General features: G+C 34.5%; 1 protein-coding gene across 1 annotated transcript in view; it reads left to right on the forward strand.

The window, feature by feature from the left end:
• Window positions 1–21,090, forward strand: part of ddx10 (DEAD (Asp-Glu-Ala-Asp) box polypeptide 10) — a 51,342-nt gene that overhangs the window by 25,842 nt on the left and 4,410 nt on the right. Inside the window, exons 16-17 of the mRNA XM_087301357.1 lie at window positions 4,043–4,099; window positions 12,046–12,203. Coding sequence (XP_087157483.1) covers window positions 4,043–4,099; window positions 12,046–12,203 — 215 coding nt within the window. The remainder of the gene's footprint in view (window positions 1–4,042; window positions 4,100–12,045; window positions 12,204–21,090) is intronic.

The following is a 21,090-nucleotide window of genomic DNA, read 5'->3' on the forward strand; positions in this document are numbered from 1 at the left end:
AGGCTGAAGTATGAGAAGGAGCGCTATCCTGCTGAAAAATGTGCCCTCTTCTGTGGACTAATTCTTGTGAGAATCTTGAGTCCATGCAGTCTACCTTCTGCCACTTTTCCAAATGATCAACTAGAAGTCAAGTAATTATTTGTTGCTTTTATAATTGAGATCGACGACAAGACTTTTGTCAGGCAGTGTATTGGCAAACTCCTATGCAGGTCATGCTCTGTTCTATTATGTTATGGACATTTTCCCTAATCAATACCATTGCTGTAGGCTTTTTCAAATCGAAGATTATATTTCACTTAAAATATATATATAAAGTGGTGGAATTAAGACTATTTGGATACTTCACTGTCAGTCCAAACGTTTGGTCCATCATGTGTCTTATGTTTTATTTTATTTATTTATTTATTTTTTTTTTTTTTGTGTAAAGAGAGTTACTGTCCCTGTTAACCCAGGATAGTAATTTGACATATTTCTCTTCTCAGCCAACTGAAGCTTCAGCAAAAACATGCTGGTGCCAGTCTCTCCTAGCAGTTTCTCCTGCCAGTTCTGTCAAGTAGTAACATCCAGACTGACATACAGTGAAAGCTATTTTTTTCTTCTTTCATTTCTCTCTGATAGATACAAGGCAGAAAGCATTGTCTGGTGTCTGCGAAAGTTCCTGTGAAAAGCCTAACCATCCTAATCCATTTAGATTTTGTATTTTGTGCTGTCAGAGACTTTGAGAGGCAGCTCCTCCGTAATCCATCAGATACGTGCAGATGCTCATTAATCAGACACGCTGCTGCCTATGTCTTTCACTTTCTCTCATGGAATCTTTCTTATTCCAGCACAGCAGCATTTAAAGCTCAACCCTGAGAAAGGTGAAGACTAACATCAGGGATGACATAAAATTTATTTATTTATTTTTTCATTTAAAACAGCTGATGTATTTTTGCTGCATTTACTGTATGTGTGCCAAGTCAGCCACTTTATGGGATCCAGTTGTATCAGTAAAATGTAACTACTTTTAAAGGTAGGCTTTGTATTGAGACTTTAAAAGATAGACTTAAAAGGCCTTAAAATGTCCTAAATTCACTGAAAAATTCTGTTGTAGTAATAAATTGAACAGGACATTTCTCTATCCAAGTAAAGCTAAACAAATTATATATATTATATATATATATAATTGTATTATATCTATCTATCTATCTATCTATCTCTCTCTCTCTCTCTCTCTCTATATATATATATATATATATATATATATATATATATATATATATATATATATGTATGTATGTATGTATGTATATCTATGTTTGTATAATTTTATTTTTATTTTTTTGCAAAGAAATACAGCAAATTCTACTCATTTAAACCTATAAACCAAAAACAGTTACACAATTACTCATCTAAAAAAATATATTTTTTAATGTTTTCTAGATAGAATAGGTTTGACTGCTGTTAAGTGAGTCGAAGCTGAAAAAAGCAGGATTTAACCACTGCATTTATCTGTTTATCAAATCTCAAGCCATCATCAAAGATAACAAATTTTTTTCACCCGAGGCGTTACAGAAAAGCTTGATTTACCAAGATGTACTGTTCATGTCCTTAAAGAATTTGATGGGCTGAACACATTATTACTCTCACTAACTATGCAACTGTGAATTTTTCTAATGAATTTGTTTTTTAATAGATCCACTGTGTTCTTGTGGATCTGTGGGAGCATGCTAAACTATTTATAGAGTTTATGGTGTAAGACATCAATAGTGCTTTAGGAGTGAGCTTTTTTTTGCTGAGTGTGTTTTTGTGCTGGTACTTTGACTGCTTTAGGCTTGTCGAAGATAAATAAATTTGACACTTAAAGGGGTAGTTTACCAAAATCTATGAAATTTCTGAGATCATTTGCTCACTTTTTATTTATTTCAGATCTGTTTGATTTTCTTTCTTTTGTTGAACAAAAAAGAAGAAATTTTGAAGAATGTTGTAAACCTGTAATCATTGACTTTCATAGTTTTTCCTGCTATGAAAGTTAAAGAGCCCCTATTATGGGTTTTTGAAAATTACCTTCCATGCAGTGTGTAACAGCTCTAAGTGAAGTGAAATATCCAGCTAAGGCTTAAATCTGAAGATGCACTGTGTTTAAAACTATTGATTATAAAAGAGTCGACTCGGTGTTTTAAATAAATCATCAGGGTAACAAATCGGGGATCCTGGTTGAATCAAGTCACGTAGACGCTGTGCTCTGAAGTGTGAGAGAAAATTTATTCTTATTTTCCCTACCCAAAGATGAGGCTGTGAAGAGTCAGTGGTTGAAGTTTATTTTTGTAAAAATACCTCAGCATTAAAGCCCCAGCCTTGTGCTGTGTTCTTGTCATTTTTCTGACGAGTGCTTCAGCAATCTACACGCTTACAACAGGGCATTTGTCGGCCGTTTGTTAAGGGAGGATCAGAAAAGACTATATGCGACTTTATCAAAGCTTGACTGGAACTTTACAGTACGCAGTTGATGGATCAGTTTCTTCCTCCATTTCACAAGTGTATGCAAGTGTGATTAAAATGGTTGCCTCCTTGTTTTCTCTAGCATGCAAATGATGTATTTAATTGTGTTTTGTTGCTTATAACTGCTTGTACTGTATCTGGTTAACCCTTTATAATTCTCCTATCGCGTCTAAAAACACGTTAAAAAAGTGACACACGCTGCTTTGTCATCATGGTCACCGTCACCGAAATGTATAAACTTTACTTATGGCTAAGAAGAGAGCAATATGCTGGTGTTAAACTGCATTTCTTCAATGCACTTCTGCACTGGGTACACAGATTCTCTCTGCACTCTGACTACTGCAAAATCATTGATAAGCTGTGGTGGGCATTTCTTTCTGTCTCACTCTGAATGCAGTCGACCAATCACATCAGTCTGGGTTAGCATTAGCATCGTGCTAAGGAGGGGTTTGGGAACAAATTAATCTCTAAACAAATCATATGGGAGTTGTGGGATAATTAAGTAAAAACAAATGTCTATTATAAGACAATGAAAGTGTTTTTTGAACTAACATGGATATTAAACTGTTGTTGGAAACCCCCAAAACCAAAATAAGACATTATTCAATGCATAATAGGGACTCTTGGTTGGTCACAAGTTCTCAGTTTTCTTCAAAATTTCTTCTTTTGTGTTCAACAAAATAAAGAAACTCAAAAAGGTTTGGATTAACTTGAGGGAGAGTAAATTATTTTAATTTTAATTTTTGGGTGAATTATTCATGTAAAGTACTTGTAAGTGTTAACATGCCCTGGTCTTAAAGAATTAAAATTCTGAATTAATTAAAATTCTGTTATTGATTACTCACCCTTGGAGATATCCTGTCAATGTCGTTTAAATGTATAAAATAACAGCAATAATTTTGTATAATTTTAAACAAACAGGTCAAATGTTTCCTAATTTTCCTGATTACATTTTTATTTCTAAAAGCAACAAAGAATGTGTCAAAAACAGGCATTTATTCTTAAATCTGTCAGTATGATCATATAATAACAGTGATCTAACTAATGATCTTCATCTTAATAAAAGTGGTAACTTGAAAATTCCATCCAGTATATTAAACCACATTTGATGGCACTGACTTTACCTCTGTGCTGCTGATGTTTGTTCAATGACGTTTCCAAGTGAACTGATGGATCTCTTACCACATTTAGCATCATTTGACATTTGGAAAGTAATGAAAAGCCAATGAAATGCACTTGACATTGGTTTTATCACGCTCTCAGCTCACTGATTTCCATTCAGCCTGCAGCCTCCTCATAATTCCTGTCTCCCAGACATCTTTGAGTCACTCGTAATGTGTATAGTTGTGTCTGGCAGTCTAGACGCCCTTCATATTGAAAAGTGTGACAAACATCACCAATTCATTCTCTCTCCAGAAGAAATGCAGAGCTTTAAAGTAAAAATGTAATCCCCCCTATGAGTTTATGTAATAATTTCGAACCCTTGCTCTTTGACATTTTTATGTGATTGCACAGTGACCAAATCTAAGTCTGTTTTTTCTCTCTCTCATGTTTTAAACAGGAGAAAAGACTGAAGGAGAAAGCAGCTCGAAGAGAGGCGAGCAAACAGCATAAAGAGGTACGCAGCTCAAAGTCATCTCTATGGTTGTAACATGTAGCAGGATGGTAAAGTGCCCCATTATGCTTTTTCAGATATTACTGTTTATGCAGTGTGTATCTGCGTGTGCCAAGATTCAAGGATCAAAGTGCACAATTAATTTTAGCCAAAATAAGAACAGATTCACAACTGCCATAACTGAACAAACCTGCTTGGGTCAATCACTGTACCATTAAGGAAAGTGGTGTAATGGATCACAAATCTCATGGTTCGGATCACATTATGGATTTTTAGTCATGGATCGGACCGATTTTTTTGGATCAGCCAAAAAGAGGAGGAGACAAATGTAATTTGCTTTCCTTTTATTACAAAACAGCACTGCAAGACACTTTTAGTTTTGATAAACAAAACTTAGAACCTGTAGTTTCATTACAAACAAAATAAAGAAATAATCAGCTGAATATAAATAAATTGTAAAATATTTAGTAGTGAAAAATTCCCTGTTAAACGCTAAATGTAGAAATCTAACATTGTAATTTGTACAACCCATATTTGTTTTAGACTCATTTTCAATAAATGATTCAGTTATTCATTCATAAAACTTCATTTTCTATTGGTAGAGGATCATTTTTGAAGAATATGTTTTTGATGGCTGGCACCCATTGGTTAAATAATGTAATTGCTGCCTACTTTTATTTTTAAATGTTGTTAAATGCATATGATGGTGATTTTAGTCTTTATCTTAAACATTAATGGTTTTATCTAAACTATAAACTGTTATTTCAGTACTTCTGTGTTATTTGACTGTTTGTAACTTCATAACTAACTCAAAAGACTAAAGACTCAATCACTTTCTTGAGTTTTACTTTTTTCAAACAGATTTGAATTTTGCGATTTGAAGGATTAATTAGCATATGCAAATCACCATCAATTAGCATTTGTTGCATGGGAGTTGAGATCCCAAATTTAATGATTAATCGTGCAGCTTACACTGAATGCATTAATGCATTAATGCTAGACAATTAGTGATAGAAAATACCTTTAATGAAACCCACCACATCCTAAATAGCCCACCACAACTTTTTCCGTCATCATTATATTTTACTGTAAAGCCTAAATACTTTCATAGATGTAATTTGAATGACGCAAGAGGTGATCTCTTTGCGATTGTTACAAATTTAGGATTTATCTACAAGTAAAAAAAAATGTATTAATCCGTGGGGCATATGTGTTCCGAACCATGGGTTGTGATCCGTATGAATCTCAGATCAACCGTGATCCGTTACACCCCTGATTAAGAAAATAAGAAAATGTTGACATGCTGAAACTGCTGAATCTTAGAGATAGAACTTAAACATTGTGGCACAGACTTCCTTTTTTTATGCTGTGAGTGTTGAGCAGTGCGTCTCATCTGGAGGGTTGTGACCCAAAACTGAGTTTTTATGATGCATGACTTGCAATGCATACAATGATTTTAAAAGTCATAACTGTTATATCAGACATGGACACATTCTCCTAAATGCCATTTCAGACAGAATCCTGGAGTTGTTTAATTTAAGCTGGGAGATATGAAGAAAGTAGCAAAACATGTAGTTTCAGTTTCAGGATGCTAAATTCGAAACGGTAATTTAATGTCATTTATTCACTGTAAATCCTAGCGCTCACGTTTTTTATGCAACCTCGCTGCACACGTAACCTGAATGTTTACAAACTGGTAATTCATCTATACCATCAAAACCTGATGCTACATGTATGATAGAGTGTTAGTGTAGTGTAGGATGTACGAGTCAAATTTGCCAGGTAAAAACACAAATATACTCTGTGTGTAAAATAATGTGTCTGACATGATAATCATGCTAGTCATGTTCCTTTTAAATAACAAAAACAAAAATGCTGTGCTCACAATGCACTCTTCAATTGCATGCACAAATACGGAGGCACACACTGTATATATTACATTATAAATACAGAGCAAAATAAATTAATCAAAATAAATCAGCATTCAACTGTGCTGGCTCATACCACTTTAATATTTTTAGTCGATAAACAAAAACTAGTTTGGGACGGATATTTAATGTTTAGCCATCATTAGTTATATTTGTTGAATTTATGTATATCCCTTTAACTGCCCCACCAAGAAAAAAAAAATTTTTGGATTGCATTTTTTAACTCCTAATGTCGCTAGTTAACACACTTAATGCATCAATGCAAAACACATCCCATAATTTCTAAAATATCAACCTCTACCAAATGGTGGATATGTCGGTTTATGATAAAAGTACCAGAATTAATACATATACTTTGAAAAAATGGAAAATATGAAGTGTAGGACCAATTTATTTAAAAATTATTTAAAATAAAACAATTTTGAATACTAAATCTTCTTTATGTTTTGAAGTATGGCAAACAATATTTCTCATTCTCATTTAACATGTTTTTTTGTTTGATTGTTTTTTTACAATAAAACTAAAATCAACTGTACAGTAGTAGTGTAACAGGATTATGTTTGTTCGTTATTTTGTTTTTTGTTTTCTATTATTTTTTACCAACAATGCTGTGTAGTATAAACTATTGTTTAACAGTCATTATCTAATACAGTCAAAATATGGTCAACCCCTTGGTAGAGTTGACAGTTAAAGGGATACGTTAAGTAAAATAGGGTTTTTTACATGGAAAAAAATGAGTCGGTTTAATGACCATAGGATAAGGTGGTTCCATCGCCAAAACAGTGGAAAACTACTGTACCACAGTAGAGAACTCTGCATCAAGCTAGAGAGTATTTGCTTATTTAGGTAGGTAGGCAGTAGGTAGTGCTGTCGCTTCACAGCAAGACGGTCACTGATTCGAGCCTCGGCTGGGTCAGTTGGCGTTTCTGTGTGGAGGTTTGCATGTTCTCCCTGTGTTCGCTTGGGTTTCCTCTGGGTGCTCCGGTTCCCCCCACAGTCCAAAGACATGCGGTGCAGGTGAATTGGGTAAGCTAAATTGTCCGTAGTGTATGAGTGTGTATAGATGTTTCCCAGATATGGGTTGCAGCTGGAAGGGCATCCGCTGCATGAAAACATATGCTGGATAAGTTAGCGGTTCATTCTGCTGTGGCAACCCCATATTAATAAAGGGACTAAGCCGAAAAGAAAATGAATGAATGAATCATTTATTTGGGAGCCATGCAGTTTAAAGTAGTGCTATTTTGGTACGCTTTTGGCACATTTGTCATTTTACATTTCTCATAAACAGTTCCACCAGTATGATGCAGCATATTTGAATCATTCTGGCTAGATGTTTGAAAAATTAGCCCATTTAGTCACATTATTGAAATTTTAAGATCTCCAAACTTTAGAGACCTTCAAAATCGAAAACCAGCACACGATTCAATGATTTTAAAGGTTCATAAACTTGTATCTGACTCAAAATGAGAAGTTTCTGTCATAGGGGAGAGATGGCCCTGGTCTCTGCCCTTTCCCTCCCGCTGACGGCCCATAATTCACAGGATGGCAGCTGTCATGAGTCGCGTCTCTCTCTGCCTGTCCTCGCTGGGGGATTGAGCTCTGCGCATCCATATGGAAATGCAGCTGCTGCTCTCCTCTCGTTTGTCATCTGATCAATGCATCGTCTGTCCAGGAACGCGAGACTATTTATCACCTCCCTAACAATGACTCTCAGCGCTCTTTTGGCGTTCACTCATTCCTTCGATTTTAACGGCCCAAATGGTGGTCGATCTGTCCATCGTTACACGTGGTCCAGATTAATGTAGAGAGTTGTTGAATCATTGTTTGACAGCATATGCTGTAACACAGAGTGGTGCTGCTTCATTCCCTGTCAGTTTCACTTCTTTTGCTGCTTCTCTCGAGACGCTTGATGAAATAGATGAACCCTTCAGAGCCTTGATGCTCAATCGGTGGCAGGCATTGCAGAGATGTTCATTAATGTAACACCATCTGTTTACTAAAGACAAATTCACCAAAATGCACAGTTTTGCCTTTCTTGAAACTCTTTTTCGGGAGCTTTCTTTAAATGTGATTGAAAGAGGGATTTTTTTTTTTTTTGGAAATGTCAACAAGTAGTGCTCAGCATCATTGAGTACACTCTGTTTTGAAAATGTAAGTCTTTATTAATTTCTCAGTGAATAAAGGCAATGCATTTGGTGCATTTAAACAAAACAGATTTATTAAACAGATATAATTATTACAATAATATTTTAGTCACCAAACATATTAAGAAATTGAAAGATAATACAATAAAATTCAAGCAAAAAATGCAAAAATAAATTACAACCTACAAAATTTCTGCTAAACTTTTAGATTTTTATGCTTCTCTTGATTTTTCCTCTTTTGTAAATTTGTATTTAATATTTTTCTATAATATAAATTTGGCTGTACTAGCTTTGGACCATTATCGAAAGTTATTTTGTTAGATAAGGTCCAGGTTTGAGGTTTGGCTTGAGTACTGACTAATCTAATGTATATGCACAAATATAGTACTATATAAAAAATATGAGTTTAAAAGATGGATTTGGGAGTGGTGTACTCATATTTGTTGAGCATTGTACATTTAGTGAACTTAATTTTGAGTGAAAATTATATATATATATATGCTTTTAAATTTTAAAATTTAAAAAAAATATTTAGATTTTTTGTTCATCTTTTAAATATTTATTCAAAGTTATAGTTTGTTTACAGTGAACAAGTGCTGCTGTTCAAATGTTAATACATTTGCTTATGTTAACCAAGGCTGCATTAGGTTTATATATTAGGTCATAACTAACATTTACTATACAATAAAATAAAATGCTTAAACTATACACATAAGACAGATTATACAAGTACTTTATAAAGCAATTCTATACAAATGTTGCCAAACCTTGCCATGAAAAAAGTTTTTTTTTTTCCACCAAAATAGCGAAACCCTTCTGTTTTTTTTTTTTTGTTTTTTTTTTGTAGGCTTGTAATTTACAGTACTGTAAAATACTGAAATGTCTCTGTCAAGGTTTTTAAAAAGTATGTTTGACTTACCAAAGTCACATAAGTGGCTATGTCACATCTATAACAAAGAGTTTTCCTCATGAAAGCAAAAATGTAAAATAAAATAAAATCTATCCTTTTAGTTCTATAGCGAGCCAACTCTTATCCTTTTGATTAGCGTTGTTTTGCAGTTGTGCAGTTTAATTCACAGAGTTTCACGAATTTTTTATACTGTAAACTCTTTTGGTCAAACTTTTTTGGTCACATCCATAACGAATGCTTGTTATTTGCATGTTAAAAAACATTTGCAGATTGATATTTTTTAATTCTGTGGTTAGCTGTTTTGGAAAATAGAACCAGATGTTTCAATATAATGTTAACATATACTTTCTATGGGAATGTACAATACCGGGCAAAAGTTGGGGTCAGTAGGATTTTTAAATGTTTTAAAATAAAGCTTCTCCTTCTCAGCAAGGCTGTATTTATTTAATAAAAAATACAGAACAACTTGTAAAATTGTGAAGTGTTATTGCACTATACAATAACTGTTCAAAAGTAGCCTATAATTTAATTTTCAGCTTCATTACTTTAGTCTTCAGAAATCACTCCAATATTAAATATTTTATTGTTAATATTTTTATTGTTAACATTATTATTATTATTAATGGTAATAGTAATTAAAGCAATAGTGACTGAAGTAATCATTTCATTTGAAACTACATACAATAGGTATGCATTTAAAATAAACATTTAACAATTTTAATACATTTTATAAATGCCATCTTGAAAAGAATCATTTTCTTAAAAAAAACAACATGATAAAATTTAATTAAAACTGACCCTAAGCTTTTGACCGGTTGTGTATGTTTTGAGTTTTTCCTGCAAATGTCACATCATTACCATTACGCTGGAATTACTTTATGGTAAAATAAAATATGGTAAAAAAATTTTTTATATATATATATATTTAAAAGAAAGTCACGTTTTTAAAAATGATTGATACAGTTTATTCATAGTTTATTATTACTTTATAGATATGAACTTCATCTGCATTTATTTAAAATGTAAATTTTTGCAAACATTAAAGACACAAAGTTTTTGCTGTCGCTTTTGATTAATTTAATGGATCCTTCCTTGCTACATAAACACATCTTGCTGACCCCAAACCTCTTATAATTATGATGGTGTCTTGTTTTATTATAGCGTTAGTGTATTTTCCAAATGTAGTTTGCTGTTCTAAGTTCTTGTTTTATTCAAGAAACTTCGTTACTGACCTCCTTTTATGGCTGTTCTCATTCTCTGGTGTTATTCGGTGCACATATACGAGCCCGTTCAAAGCGCAGGTTTGTCAGCAGAATTCAAATGGGTCTCACAAAACATGATTAGATTACAACACAAGCAGAAGCACCACTGAATGCAGAACAACCTGTACCTGAACAGACTCCATATCAGCCCAGTGCACAGACATGCAGGTGCCCCATAACCACATTTCTGATGTCAAAGACTGGCCTACATTATAGACTATTCAGCCCAAGTGCCGCCCACATAGACAGATGGGCTTTGACTAACTCATATAAAGTGACCAACAACACTTCAGTTTGTGTTAACTTCATTTTGTTCATTTATGTGAAATAGATTGTACCAAAATGCAAGGCTGGCACAGAACGTTTCCCAATTCTGGCCAATTTGTTTAAATAAGCTTTATATATTAGTTAATGTAGTTTCATGTTTTGGTTTTTGTGGGAGAAAGCGTTTTGCTAAAGACACTCGTTTTTTTTTTTTTATGTCTTACCCAAACCAAAGAAAAGGTCAAAACATAGGGTCATACACACTCCACTGACCGTACCAGGATTAAAAAGTTTGCCTGAGGCCACAAGAAGTCATATTGAAGTGGAGCGGGGTATTGGGAAAATAAAACTGGTTGTGGTCGACCCAAGGTCAGAAACTTTTAAACAACAGAGACTGAGCTGGAATCGATTCTACCAAGGGAGAAAAAAAAGACACTGTTTGGTTGCAAATGATCAAAAACCAATTTAACAAGATGTGTCCCTTAAACAGGATGTGAAATATTTCCTATGGTCTCAAGAAGGGCAATAGGGGCTTTCGCAGTGGAGGAACAATTCATAATAAATATTTACCCGCTTTTTGGTATATTCTAACCACGGGAACTTAGCATTATTTCAATTCTAGGAATGGATTTTGGGGGTACTAAATTTGTTCCTGCTTCAGAATAGGACTTAACCCAACACAATAGGAATTACAGTGCAAATGCCATAAAGATGTGTCTAGAAAATTATTCATGACATCGTTTTAATGGCCTTGTGACGATCATGTTAATGACAGATTTATGACTATTGGTAATTTTAAGTTGTTATTTTGTATTAATTTATGTCTAGTTGTCCTAGCAAAGACATTTCAAACTATTTTATATTTGCGTTTAAAATGACATAACTGAGCGAATGACACCTAATGACAGTTGTCATAAGCGTGCATAAATTCTCCTTTATATTCATTACAGGTGTCATGTCATGTCACATGAACACTCCTTCAAGTTCTTCTTTAGACACCCTTAAAAACTTAAGTGTGTAAAATAAATTGTTCTGTTAAATTATGTCATAGTCATTTGATAATTAGTCAATCTGAATCATTGAAAGCAGTTAGAACTTCTGTTTATAATAAACACTATGGGGATTTAAAGGGTTTTTTTGTTGGTGTTTTATAGTTTGCTCATGTAAGTGTCCTCTGACTTTCAAGAAAGACTTGCTTCTGATCACACAACCATGCTTCTCTGACAAGATGCGTTTGACAATCACAGCTTTGCTCAATCCTTTTTGTGATCTCTGAAAATCAGCCAAAGAATAGTGTAAACAAGCTAGTTTGGAACAGAGTGAATAGATAATAATGTATTTATTTGTTTAAATGATAACGTATTTGATAAATAATCTTTATTAAAGATGCATGCTGGAGAAAAGTACTGCATGTAATTGAAGTATTCCAATTGTCACACAGGAGAAAAGGAAAGCTGATGGTGATGACGATGATAATGATGATGACGAGGATGAAGAGGAGGTGGTAGCATATCTGTCAGGTGCTGATGAAGAATTTGACCCCAGCACTCTTCCTGACCCGGACAAAGTGCACAACTCAGAGTCCTCTGAGGAAGATGGGTAAGAGTGAAGCTTTTCAAATGCTGTACATTATTTTCATCTCTCAAACATCTGAAATCCAGCTTTACTTTTCAAGAAGCGTAAAAAAGGCAAAGGATGTGGCCTAACACATATTGATCATCTGAAATGTGAATTTTCTAATTGTGCGCCGTCTTCTAATTGAATGCCTATTTCTGAGCGCTGAACCAAATATCATATTTTCTGCTCATTGTGCTGCGGAGGTATGCAGCGCTTTGTACTAGTGGAAAAAAACCATTATGGCGGTAAATCAAGCCAATCAGTCCGACACCACATCACGAGCTCGTAATTATTTCGAAATGAGGAATTGATTCTTCTGATACTTAATTACCGCCTCGGCTTTCTCAGCTCTCTCCGCTTGTATTGAGTTTGTAGCGTTCGATTAGGCTCAGGCGTGCTGATCCGGTGCTCTTTCTGTACAGAATTGCCTCTCGCAGGAGGAATCCCTCTATGATTCATGGTGATTTATTTTTCCCCATGGCAGCGTTAAGTGCAGATCCTTTAGCTGGTTGTAGATAATCCGTAAAATGCATAATTACGGCCAGATTTAGAAGTGAGAGGATGGACCATACGTTATGTGTGTTTTTTTCCTTTTCTTTCTTTTGACTCTGCTCTTGTAAAACCCAATCACGTCCTCTGTTCTCCTACTTTTCTGTCTGTCAGCCTGCAGTTTTATGACTCTGTTTTTCCGTCATTCATTCATGTCGGCACATTAGGACAGTCGTCGACACAAACACTTGCAGTGTTGTGGTGCAGGTGATTCAGCACAGACAGCAGCAGCTCCTCTGATTAATGACTTGGTGTGGGTGTTTACTGCATGGCTACACTTACTGAATGCAGGAGAGGCTCCGCTGCTGAAAATCTGATAAATCTCTCTCCTTCTTCCTCTTCCTTTGGCTTGCTCGCTCACTTTCTCTTCCGTCATATTGAAGGCTGCTGTTCGGGATCGGAGCCAGGGGCGTCTCTAACCCTGAGCTCTTCCCTGTTGCGGTTTCTGTCCTCCTGCTTTACTGTTGTGACAGACCACCCCCCTCCTTCATAAATCTAATGGGATCTTTTTGGCCCCTGTCTCACTTTTGCCACCACCAGCGCTTTCTGTTCAGAATAGCAAGATGTTGTACATATTTTTAGGAACATTTCTTAAAGGAAGGAGTGCTGTTAAGATGAAATGAATGAGTGGTTTAATTTTGAAGGCAATATAGTGTAGTGCAGCACTGTATTCACTTGCGCATGAGCAGCTCATGATCCAGTGTTTTCAATCATAAATATAAATACTATAATTATGCAGAATATTAGTATACACTATTTTTAGGGGTGTAATGGAATCACTACCCATGGTTCGGAACACACATGGCCCGCGGATTAATACATTTTTTTCACTGGTAGATTAATCCAAAGTTTGTAACGATCGCAGAGAGATCACCTCTCACATCATTCAAAATACATGTATGAAAGTATTTAGGCTTTCCTGTAAAATATAATAATGACAGAATAAGTTGTGGTAGGTTATTCGGGATGTGGTGGGTTTCCTAGGTTAAATTGGGTTTTCTGTCACTGCTTGTTTACCCTGCATTAATGCGTTCAGTGTATGCTGCACAATTAATCATTAAAAGATCGGGATCTCAACACCCACGCAACATAAATTATAAATGATTGTGATTTGCAATGTTTATTAATCCTTCAAATCGCAGCATTCAAATCTGTTTGAAAAACACTAAAATCAAGAAAGAAATTGAGTCTTTAGTCTTTTGAGTTAGTTATGAAGTTACAAACAGTCAAATAACACAGAAGTACTGGGGTAACAGTTTATATTTTAGATTAAAAAAAAAAAAGTTGTTTATTAAAAAGACTGAAATCACCTTCAAATATATTTAACATCACTCAAAAATGTTGTCATGTCAAAAGTTGTAGGTAGCAATTACATTGTTTAACAAAAAGGTGATGACAACCAGCCTTCAAAAATATGCCACTGAATAATTCTTATGAAATTATAATTCTTACAAATTATGATAGATTTATACATTTAGTGTTATCAGAAACAGTAGTAGTAATAGTACATTTTTCACAGTATTGCATTTTTTTTCAATTTATTTTTATTCAGCTGATTATTTCTTCATTTTGTTTTTAATAAAATTATAGGTTCTAAGTTCTATTTGTTAAAACCAAAAAGAGTTTTGCAGTACTATTTTTGTAATAAATAGAAAGCAAATCACATTTGTCTCCTCCCCTTTTTGGCTGATATAAAAAAAAATGGTCCGATCAGTGACTAAAAAAACATAATGTGATCCAAACCGTGAGATTTGTGATCCATTACACCACTAACTATTTTTGTAGTTTTTTTATTTATAGTATAGTCTTTGCTTTCAATTATTAATGATAATTGCATTTTTTATGTAGTTATTATATATTCATATAAAATCAATTGTTTAAAAATTGTGTAGCCAAACAACAAGCACAGATAAATAAATAAATCACAGTCACAGTTTTTATTACCTGTTTTTATTTTATTATGTTTTTTTAAGTGATGGTGATAAAATATTTATTTTCATAAAAGGGAAAAATAAGATGACATATTTTGGTGTTAATTTTAGTTCTTTTATTGTTTTTGTTTTTTTTTCTTAATTGATAGTTTTATTCTAAAATAAACTTGCAGTGGTCTTTTAAAATTTATAATATATTAATATATATAATTATCTATTTCTAGTTTAAGTAATTATAGTTATTATTGTTTAGAGAACAAGCTGAATTTGTATACAGATTTATATAAAGCACATTCACACACTTATTTTACATCACAGTCATTTATTTTTTTTTTACCTAAAATAAGCAGCTCTATCACCAAAAGATGAGTTAAAAAGTGTTTATATATACAGTAATAGGAAACAAAACATACAAAAACTGCTAAACCATCCTATTATTTTTACAAGCCTTTGTTTCTGTAGAGCAAGAATGTTGGTAAGTTTTGGTTGACATTGACTTCCTAAAATTTAATGAGTAAATGAAGATAGCATTTTTTTATTTTATGAGAGAATTATCCATTCAATGTTCATATTTTACCAGTGTCTTTATTTATTTATTTATTTTGCACGAGTCCATTTTAAAGACCCGACTCGAGTCACTGAGCTAATTAGACATTTCCAGTGATTTGAAACTCTGTACGACCACAAGCCCTTAACAGCTTAATGGTGTGAGCTAGATGCAGCCCTGACGGTTATAGACCAGAAGATAGATTTTCTCACCTCCAGGTGGTCTGAGCACCATCTCTGGACAGGTCTTTAATGAGATTAGTTGTCCTGGATGTACATGAGTGCGCCAATCATGTCTTAACTCATTTCATTAAGTTTGGACCATTTAAGTCCTTCTAACTTAATTAAATGCTGTGCTGAATCTGACATCCTTTCTGGTTTCCTCATGGTTACATTATGTAAAAAAGCTTTGCAGGACCCACATTGGATGAGATCTCTAACAAATAACTTGGCCACGAGATACATTAGGGCTCACGATACTGGGAAAAGGACTTTGTGAAATTTTGTTTTGCTGTGATATATTTTGCCATAATATAATAATTTTGCCAAATAAATAGTGATTTATAATTTTCTGGTGAGTCCACCAGTATCTAAGTACAGAAATTGAACAATTGAATGTAAAATAACATGGTGATCATTATATAATTAAATAAAAATATTGATATTTAATAAATAGTATAATCCTGTGATGTGGTTATTAAGGATGTACACATTGTGATATCGATGCTCAAATGATATATTGTACAGTTCTAATATACACAGAGTATGTGCATAATAGTCTCAGTCAGCCAACATACAGTGACGAACAAAATTAGAGGACAACATATGAACAATTGGCACTGACCAGAAATATCCAGAAATTATGAAACTTGGCATTCACTATTTTAAGGATTTTTAGTTGTGGCTATATCATGCATTTAGAACAGTGTTTAAATAAAATAACCACAATGCAAAAAGAAAGATGACAACAAAAAAATCTGTGGTTAAAGCAAGCAAACTTAGTAGATCAGCCAAAGATGAGAATTGTGTTATTAATTACTCGATCTCATGCGTTCCGTTGCGCTGAGACTTTCTTTCTTCCTCAGAACACAAATTAAGATATCATAGATTAAATCCAAGAGCTCTCTGACCTTCCACAGACAATGGCCACAAGACATTCAAAGTCCAGAAAAAGAACCAAAAATTGTCACATTCCATGTGACTTCTGTGGTCCAACTGTAATCATACAAAGCTCCAAAAACAATTTTGTGTACCTAAAATATACAGTAAATATGACTGTGTTTGTCTTTAGCCCCTTTCACACAGTGATAACAGTAGATATACGGAAAATTTCCAGAACAACTTTACAGGTATATTCAAAGAAGTGCTGTTCACACAGGCGAGGACGTTACGGAACTTTTTCTAAAAAAGACCATTCACACATCCATTGCAGAATACCAGTAAATTTTGACATCATTAAGCAAAAATCTGCTTTAAATGGCTGCGCTTGTATTTGTAAACATTTGACTACATTACAAACTCTGTGGATGGAAAAGTATTGTGAACAACTTCGATTAAAACATATAGAGGAACACTTTCACATGTAGAGATGTACATTATATGTGTGTGTGCTGGCACTCACCGGCTTCAAGTGCACACGCGTCAAGCAACTGAAGGAAGCAGAGCTTGAAGATAAACAAACAATGGCTTATCATAAGCATTTTATCGCTAATTTTTTACACCATTTAAGGCATTAAGAAGGAACATAGAAACATTATCTGACTAACATCTAGCAGCTATTACCGGTAATGTTACAACTTCTCTTTCCTGAAAATTAGCAGAACGAATTTACCAGTATTTTCAAAAATGGCCTGTTCACACATAAAGACATTTCCGGAAAATTGCTGGTAAATTTCTGCATCCAGATCAGGGTGTGCATATACCCGTTGTAAACATACACCCTGACCTACAGTTTTTTTGTGAAAGTTGCTTTAGAATACATGAAATATACTTTTAAAAAGTGCTTCTTTACTCCTTTTGAGTCTCAAAGTTTGCAATGAAATTGTAGATTGAGCTCTAATTTATCTTCACTAGCTACGTTTCCATCCAAAGATGTGAATTAAACATATGCACAAAACTGGAATATAGCATACAGCATTTGTGAATAAAGCACCCATTGAGTCAAAGAGAACATAATTGTCGCATCCTGTCACATGCCATAAACTGGCGTGTAATATCAAAAAGAAAAATGGATTTTGTTGCTGTAGGAGAAGCCACTGCATGCCTTTTTTCTTACATAGGTTGCATTTTACACTGCAGTTCTTGATGGTTGATTGCGATTTTGTGACTGTATCTGATTTTATTTATTTGACCTGCTAACATAATTTTTTAAAAGGTACTTGTATCCGATTGTCTGCATTTAACCAAAGGAACAGCCTCCTGCTCTCCCTCGGGAAGCCAATACGGAAGTAACTAAAACTGCAATTCATCGACTAGCATTTAGAGGGCAGGAAGCAGGAGATCCAGATGATTTCTAACTGCAATGGTAAATTGGCCAAATTTACAGCTGATAAAAACATGTTTACAGCCTGGTACAAAAGATGGTTTTAGTTTATATAGCTAATATTACCCTTCATGACAACTGTTAGGGGGGGAATTTTTTTATAACTCATCCGTTTTGTTAAGTCTGCATGATTAGGGGCGTGGCCACGCGAGTGACAGCTATGTCTCACTGGTCGCTGTCTCGTCACCTCAGCTGATTCCGGCTGATTAGCTGCTGAACACGGCATTTACATAGTATTTTTGTTTTGTTTTTGTGGCTTTACACAGTCCATAGCCTTATGAAATTATTTCCTACAATTATCAGATACTATGGCATGCTGTGTTTACTTAATTTTGCTCACAAACCGTTTAAGTTGTCTCCATTTTCCAATTATATACTTTTATACAATCTCTATAAATGTATTTGTTTTATTTAAAACAATTTATAATTTATAAATTTCTTTAGACCTGTAATGCACTCCAGAATCTGACAGATTGATTAGCTGTAGGCTCTAGAACAGTCATCTGAAATGTTGTCATACAGTGTTACGCCAAGATTTCATTAATAGCCTTGCATTTACTCATTTACTCATTCATTCATTCATTCATTTTCTTGTCGGCTTAGTCCCTTCATTTTTCCGAGGTCGCCACAGCGGAACGAACCGCCAACTTATTCAGCAAGTTTTTACGCAGCGGATGCCCTTCCAGCCTCAACCCATCTCTGGGAAACCTTGCATTTACTAACATTTTCTAACATTACTAACATTTTCTGCATTTTCCACCTGCAGAAAGGCATCATAAGAACAATGCGTCGTAGCTCAATGTATTATAACAGTGTTTTCAAAAGTCTAAACACTTTATTGATGTAGTGTACAACCAAGCACATGTGGTCAGAACACAAACGAGTTGCAGGTAATGAAGAATTAAGTATTTCTCTTTAAGAAAAGCCTGTAGAAGCAAAATTCTATCAGGTGTCTGTAGCTTTGCTCATACTTCGATTCTTGGCCCTTGTTCAGTGCGATGACAAGCAAACAAAATGGCGATGGTTGGCCATGCTTACGTGAAGCTCCTTTTGCGGTATTAAGAAACCTATGGGTGACGTCATGGATACTACATCCATATCTTTTACAGTCTATGGCATTTACAAGGCAAAAGCTGAAATGAGCAGGGAAAAAAAGACTAAAAGCTGATAATAAAGGAGCGAACTTTTCTCTATTCCTGTATTTGATCTTTTCTCAGGGTTTCAGTTTTTTATTTTCATTTTGACAAGTTGTTTTGCTATAGTTTATGACAGAAAAGTTCTAATTTTTCCATATTTCTCTATTTGAGGCTTTTTTAAACCAGTGGGGATTTTATTATCATATCCATATCGTGATTTATGCACGTTTTGTATGCAAGAGTTTAATATTAGTTTATATTGTTTACTTGGCGGATGTTGTGCTCATGTTCTCTCGTTAACATGCTTAAATACTTGTGCTACATGACGATATAAAAGCTTTTTTAAAAGTCCTCGTGTAAAATATTGAAGGTTTGGGACTCTGCTGAAGTCTGTTCCATAAAGAATGCATCAGAGTTGACATTATTTGCTATGGTTTTTAATGATCCGTGACTCGCATTGACAGTAGGCATGGGCTGGTACAAGATTCTGACGGTATGATAAGCTTGGAAAAAAATATCACAATATCACGGTATTGTGATTACTGCTCTAAAATATATTCTCTTTAAAAGTCTAAGTAAAAAACTAAAACTTTGTTCCCCTTTGAAAACGATAGATTTTATTTTTTGAAAGATTTTAAATGTTTTGAAACAGTAAATATGTCAGGCTAAATAATGAAAAATGAATAATTGAATTCTGCTTTCTTCATTAGTTTTAAAAACAGATTTCTTCACAATTTAAAACAGCATCTTCAGATATTCTTTCTGCTTATATTGTTGTTCTAAAAATATATAAATAAAATATATTACAGAAAATTTGGATGGTTTTAAAACCTTGACTTTTTCAAACCGCGGTAAACCTTAAAAAAACGGTAATCATCCAATGCCTGATTGACAGGTGAAAATCTGATATACCTATTACTACCTGATCTATCTATTACACTGCAGAGTGCAGACAGGAGGAAACAGATTCGATTCATAACGGATACATTTTCACATTTGAACAAGTACAATACACATACATGGGCCATATTTGATCTGTGCCACATTGGAGAAAAAATTTGGAATTAGGTCACTTGAACTATGCAGTGTACATGCAGCCATAGTAAACTACTTGCATCTTTGTCTTTGAAGATGACGAAATGCAAGGAAAATGTGGTGGCTTTAGGAGGCAAGAGACCTTGCTTTAAAAGTGCAGCCCCTCGAGATGGTTCTGGAAGGTAATAATACTGAACCACTTTGATGGCAAACCTTGATAAAGGGATTTTAAAATGACCAAAACAACATTTCAGATGTTTTACAATGTGTTTGATCTGCTGGTTTGTCTGTTAAAGCTGTCCCATTGTGCCCATTTTTGTTATCACAACAATGACTTTTTGATGTGCATGATGGAACTGCATTGTCACCTTACAAAAAGAAGGTCACTGGTTCAAGTCCTGGCTGGGTCAGTTGGCATTTCTGTGTGGAGTTTGCATATTCTTGCCGTGTTGGCGTGGGTTTCCTCTGGGTGCGCTGGTTTCCCCCACAGTACAAAGATATACGCTATAGGTGATTTGAATAAACTAATTTGGCAGTAGTGTATGAGTGTGTATGAGAATGCGAGAGCGTATGAGTGTTTCCCAGTACTGGGTTGCAACTGGAAGGACATCCCCTGTGTAAAACATATGCTGGATAAGTTGGCGGTTCATTCCCCTGTGGTGACCCCTTATAAATAAAGGGACTAAGCCAGGGGTCGGAAACCCAAAATGTTGAAAGAGCCATATTGGACCAAAAAAAACAAAAATCAAATATGTTTGGAGCCGCAAAAAATGTAAAGCCTTATATAAGCCTTATAATGAAGGAAACACATGCTGTATCTATAGTACAGTAGCTATATTAGCCTATAAAAATGACTAAGTTGGCTACAAATACATAATGAGCCTTCATGATTAAATAGCCACTGAAATCAGGTGGTTGGTGTTTATTTCGTTGTCATTTAAACACTTCAGCACAGCCTCTGGTCTTTCAGTGATATAAATTTGATCATTTCTTCTTTCGGCCCATCAGAGTTCATGCATAAAAGCGCATTGAATATCGGTCACATTACAGGCAATTGAGTATGCTGGCACTGAATTAATGTCCTGGGTTTGCTGATCGGTGATGTTACCTGCCATTTTAATAGCCCTTTC

The sequence above is a fragment of the Danio rerio genome, chromosome 21 (genome assembly GCF_052040795.2).
Source record: "Danio rerio strain M-AB ecotype USA chromosome 21, GRCz13ab, whole genome shotgun sequence".
Classification (NCBI taxonomy): Eukaryota; Metazoa; Chordata; class Actinopteri; order Cypriniformes; family Danionidae; genus Danio; species Danio rerio.